This window comes from Nymphaea colorata, unplaced genomic scaffold (assembly GCF_008831285.2).
Source record: "Nymphaea colorata isolate Beijing-Zhang1983 unplaced genomic scaffold, ASM883128v2 scaffold0707, whole genome shotgun sequence".
Classification (NCBI taxonomy): domain Eukaryota; kingdom Viridiplantae; phylum Streptophyta; class Magnoliopsida; order Nymphaeales; family Nymphaeaceae; genus Nymphaea; species Nymphaea colorata.
The window spans coordinates 1-5,971 of NW_022205213.1; the positions used below are offsets into that span (position 1 = coordinate 1).

A 5,971-nucleotide genomic window follows, 5' to 3' on the forward strand; every position below is an offset into this window, starting at 1 on the left:
ATACCATAGGAAAAAAGAAAGATGAATCAAAATGCTCATAAGTGAACTAGACCAGTGGGATTCTGTCCGCGATAAGATAATAACAAATAAAAAGTACACTTCTGAATCCATCTCATCCTTTATTCTTTTTGCTGAGTTTCTTGTTCAGTAATAACTTAACTCGATCTTTCCATAAGATACAATAAATAGTCAATCCATTTTTCCTTCCTGTTCTTCTCTTCTTTCTCAGAAGGACTATACTATATAAATAAAGGATTACTTCGTTCCTGATAGTTATTTTTAAATCAGTGGATAGGAGCTATACTCTGGATCGGGATCACGGGGAAGTACTTTTTGATCATTTCTACCAACTTCAAGCCCTCATTATGACTCCTTTTATGTAATGTCAAAATATCCGTTTGGATACGTTACATTATCTCCATTACTAATCTTTTGTGTACCTTGGTGTTCCTAACCGTCCACTCAGTTTTGGTGGATCCTCGTATGGTAATAAATACAAGAGTAAAAATTCCATACAGTTGATCTTTTGCGCCCGCTTCAAGTCCTGATGGCTAATCGATACTTGGGGTAAACAGCTTCCGCTGCTTATGTTTAGCTCCACTTTACTCTCGTACGTAGGTAATGAGACTCGATCTTCTTACTGCGAATTCATAAGCAGTTTTGTTTCACTCATATAACTATCTGGTTTAGTTCATAGATCCCAGTGATGAATAAAAAAGAGTTCTATCTATATATTCAATCAACCAACTTCTTTCCTAGAAAAAGCAAAGAAAGAGGTAGGAGTGCGTATTCCAACGAATCACACGTAGAGATATTGATAACACACATGGAGTTAACGGTATTTCATAACTTATAGATTGAGCAGCAGCTCGTAAACCACCTGAAAAGGAATATTTATTATTTGATCCATATCCGGACATAAGAAGTCCGATAGGGGCAATACTTGAAATAGCGATCCATAGAGAAACACCTATACTGAGATCGGTTAGTACAAGGTGATGGCCAAAGGGAATTACTGAATAACTCAGTAGAATTGATACGACCGCTACGGATGGGCCGACACTAAATAAACGAATATCTCCTCTAGATGGAAGAAGATCTTCTTTGAAAAGTAGTTTGACCCCATCCGCTAGAGCTTGAAGAATGCCCAGGGGGCCGGCATACTCAGGACCAATTCGTCGTTGTATCCCTGCAGATATTTTTCTTTCTAGCCACACAATTACTAATACCCCTATTGTGATTCCCAATACAAGAGTAACAATAGGTACAAGTAACCATATGAGCCCATAGGCCTCTTTTGAGGATTCCGATCTGAAAAAAGAATTGATAGCTTGTGCTTCTTCAATTATCATTTCAACGATCAACTTCTCCCATAATGATATCTATACTACCTAGTATTGTCATAATATCAGCCAATTTCATTCTTTTAACTAGCTGAGGAAGAATTTGCAAATTGATGAAACCGGGTGGACGTATTTTCCATCTCCAAGGAAAAACACTATTATCTCCTATCAGAAAAATACCTAATTCTCCCTTTGGGGCTTCTACTCTCACATAAAGTTCTTGTTTTGACAATTCAAAACTGGGAGAAGGCTTTTTACTAATGAATCGATATTCAAAGTCGTTCAATTCTGAATCTTTTGTTCCAGCAAAGCGTCGGAATTCTAAATTTTCATAAGGTCCCCCCGGAATTCCTTCCAGAGCCTGTTGAATAATTTTGATGGATTCCGTCATTTCGCCAATTCTTACTAAATAACGAGCTAATGAGTCTCCTTCTTTTTGCCATTGGACTTCCCAATCGAATTCATCATAACACTCATACCGATCGACTTTACGAAGGTCCCATTGGATTCCGGAAGCTCGTAGCATTGGTCCTGATAAACCCCAATTTATGGCTTCCTCTCCCCCAATAAAACCTACCCCTTCAACTCGTTCCAAAAAGATGGGATTGCGCGTAATAAGCTTTTGATATTCAACAACTCCCGTTAAAAAATAATCGCAGAAATCTAAACATTTATCTATCCAGCCATGAGGTAAATCAGCAGCTACCCCCCGATACGGAAATAATTATGCATCATTCGCATACCTGTGGCAGCTTCGAATAGATCATATAACAATTCCCTCTCTCTGAAAATATAGAAGAAAGGAGTCTGCGCACCGATATCGGCCATAAAAGGTCCAAGCCATAACAAATGCGAAGCTATACGACTCAACTCCAGCATAATTACCCTAATATAGCTGGCTCTTTTAGGTACTTGAATATTTCCCAATTCCTCAGGTGCATTAACGGTTATTGCCTCCGTGAACATAGTAGCTAAATAATCCCAACGTGTTACATAAGGTAGATATTGTATAATTGTTCGGTTTTCCGCAATTTTTTCCATTCCTCTGTGTAAATAACCCAATATGGGTTCACAGTCGATAACATCTTCGCCATCTAGAGTAACAATGAGTCGAAGAACACCATGCATTGACGGGTGGTGAGGACCCATATTGACCACGAGGAGGTCTTTTCTTGCGTCTGGTACAGTCATATGTTTTTATTCTCCGATTCCAATTCATTATTCCATTTCTCCGATCCCAATTCATTATTCCATGAATTCCTGAAAATGAAACGAGGTTCATCCAAATTCAAGATCTAATGAACCGAATAACTCAAACGAATTTCCAAACTAACCAGTTTTTGGTTCTCGAATACCCAATTGACCAATTAATTCCCTATAACGCACTCGATTTTTCTTTGATAAATAAACCAGCAGTCGTTGGCGTTTCCCCAGAATTTTCCGCAGACCCCTCTGAGATAAATAGTCTCTTCTGTGCAGTTTCAAATGTGAAGTAAGTCTCTCTATCTTATTGGTAAAATTAAATACTTGGAATTCAACAGAACCCCTTTTTTCTTCTTGTGGAATAACGGATATGGGCGAATTCTTTACCATACAAATAAATTCTTCTCTTTTTTTCTTTTTGTTCCCACGGATATAAATCTTCCCAATCAAGAATAATAATACCATTTATTTTGTTCTGGTGTACACAATAATCTGGATTGATTCATATATTACTCTTTTTTCTATCAAACAAATCAAAATGAATATGAATAAATAATAACAATAAATTTATTCAGATACAAAGGGATGGTATATTCCTGGGCTCACGAAACAGAATGAAAGGGAAAGGGACCTAAAAAGATTCTGTCGATTCATTCCTAGGTCCAATTGATATGTGACTGAATCTTGTGTATCAGAGTCTAACTGACTGAATCTTGTGTATCAGAGTCTAACTGACTGAATCTTGTGTATCAGAGTCTAACATAAGGTATGTATTTATTTGCATGTTCTCATATACCAGGCGCGTGATAAAGAGGGAAATTGATTGTAACATCAGCGAATTCCAAATTGCTTATACATATGGATCCTTGACATACTGAAACGACTCCCATTATTGGTATCAAACCAATAACGATTCATACAGGCTAAATCTTCTAATCGATGAGTGGGCCAAAGAAACACTTTCCATTTTAGAGAGTTATTTGTATCTGTATCAAAATGCTTATCCCTATTTACAAATTTCTCAAACCCCTGCGCATTAGTCTTAGCTCTATTGCAAAATACTGGATTCTTATTCACAAGGTTCCTATTTCGGTAATTGAAACGGCTTATAATTCTCAATTCTCTACGATGGCTAGGAGATAAAATATGTTCAGGAACAAGCAAATCATAATTATTATTGTCCCCATTCACACGCACTCCTCCGTGTCGTGCAATCGAGCCATTCAAGTCATTCTTATCAATATGTTTTTTTACCTGGTATCCTCGATTAGTTTGGTACTGAACCTTATGGGTCAATGAAATAGCTATGGTTTGATACATAATCGAAATTCCATCCCATTTGATAGACAAACGAACCGGTTCAACAATAAATATTCCCCTTTTTATCAATTCTGGAAGAGACAAATCCTTATTAATCAGCATTACATCTAGACCCATTTCTCCTCTTTGAATAGAGGATATAGCAATTTCATTCGGATTCATAAGTCTAAGCAGTAGACAATATACCTTGATATTATTGGTCATTCTTTGATTGAAAGAATCACCCCATCGGAGTTGAAAAAGAAAATATTTTTTCAAAAATAAGTCTAGTTCCGCTTCCTTCTTGCTCTTGAATTTCTTTTTCTTTCTGCGTTTCTTAATATCTGAACCCGCGGAATTTGCTCCAACATCTTTTTTTTGGTTTCTTATATCAGATATAAGATTTCCTTGGTGCTGTCGTTCTTTCTCGTCCCGGTTCCCATTCTCTAATTCAAGATATCCCTTTTGATTAGATTCTACTTTTGGTTTTGGATTAAATCTTTCTTTTTGATTAGATTCCACCTTTGGATCTATATAAAGATCGCTTGTTTTGTTTCCATGAAAATCAAATAGAAGCAATTTGATTGGTATGATCCACGGATTAGTCTTATATCGATCGTAAAGCGGCACAAATTCTGGTAAGAACCAAGGGCGCAGATTCGATATAGTATGATCTAACATTTGTTCATTCATTCCCATCCAATCAAAAAATAACTCTTTTTGCTTTGTTTGGATTTCTTGATGAATTCTGATATAAAGATAAAGAATATCTTTCTTATTGGTCCCAGTCTTAGTAGTTTTCTTTTTTTTATTAATGAAAGTTCTGATACCCGTACTAGTCCTAGTTTCAATATTGTTTCTAGGGTAAAAATTGGTGATTCTCAATTCCAAATATTTTCTATCTAGATTTGGATCCCTATCAATTGTATATTTATCTTCTAGGCTATCATTTATAGTTGTAGCATAAAACGATTTGTATTTATGTGTATTGTAATTAGAAATCTCTCCGTGCCTGTTTACTTGTAATGGTGATCCATAAATATTGGAGTCTTTCACATCTTCATAATTAAGATATTTATATGATAAAAGATCATATCTGTAGTGTTTTTTAATTTTTTTTTCGCAACTCGGACTCTTCAATAAGTCCAATTTATATTTATAATAATCCTTTTTACCGGAATGAATTAATTGGTCTTTTTCTTCATATGAACCCAATTTTGGTGAGTCGTTATTTTTAATCGTAAAATGCTGATTGACTTTCTTTCTCCATTTTAGAGGTGCTAATCTAGACCATTTGTCATGGGAGAAATTGTATTGATAATGGCTCTTTAACCAGTTTTTCCATTCACTCATTCCAGAATTCCGCAGTTTCTTGTGTTTTGATTCTGAATCAAATATTCCTCGTGTATGGAAATAGTCATGGAAATAGTCTTTTATTCTATCCTTAATAAAAGGATATGTTCTGTAGTAATGAAATATGGATTCTGACTTATATTTGTTACTAACTTGGGTTTGCAATAATTTGTAAAACACATAGGCTTGAGACAAAGAAGATAAGTCGCAGTAAATCGGTGAATTACTATCACTACTTATATTAGTAGTATAAGTAGAAAGAGATTTTACAGTCGAAATGAAGGGAATTATATTTGGATTCGTTTCATTAGTATCCTTTTCCTTTATTTCGTCATTGTAAGTGTATCCATTTAAAGTATTTTTTGTTGAGTCAAGAAAAAATTGTGCATTGATCCTGTAAATGTTAGTGATACATAGAAGGATACCCATGTATATTCTTTCAATGAAAGATTTCATAAAAGAGTTCCATTTAGAGATTAATGGGGCACTTCTTCTTTTTTTAGATATTTGAAAAATATGTTTCCGTGATTCGGTTCTTTTATTACTAAAATTTCCCTTGTTAGTACTAATATCTATATCCTCAATATCTGGAGTTAGAGGTTTTTTTTTCTTGTCTTTTCTAATCTTTTCTACTTGATCCCAGATTTTGGTTGTCTTATCAGCCAGATCATTAATTTTTCTTTCTATCAGTGAATCATTTGTCCAATCTCCGGATACAATTATAATGGGTGATTCATGGATGATTTTTTTGGAATCTTTCTCATTTTGACTTG

General features: G+C 35.1%; 1 protein-coding gene and 1 pseudogene across 1 annotated transcript; both read right to left on the reverse strand.

Moving 5' to 3' along the window:
• Positions 1–487: 487 nt before the first annotated feature.
• Positions 488–1,352, reverse strand: LOC126409666 (NAD(P)H-quinone oxidoreductase subunit 1, chloroplastic-like). Its single transcript, XM_050075542.1, has one exon. The coding sequence runs from the start codon at positions 1,350–1,352 to the stop codon at positions 756–758; it is 597 nt and encodes a 198-aa protein (XP_049931499.1). The 3' UTR covers positions 488–755.
• A 1-nt stretch (position 1,353) lies between these two features.
• LOC126409665 (NAD(P)H-quinone oxidoreductase subunit H, chloroplastic-like) lies at positions 1,354–2,550 on the reverse strand (annotated as a pseudogene).
• Positions 2,551–5,971: the final 3,421 nt, after the last annotated feature.

Coding starts and splice junctions, on each gene's coding strand:
- LOC126409666 (XM_050075542.1), bottom strand. CDS start 1,352: ATGATAATTGAAGAAGCACAAGCTATCAATTCTTTTTTCAGATCGGAA.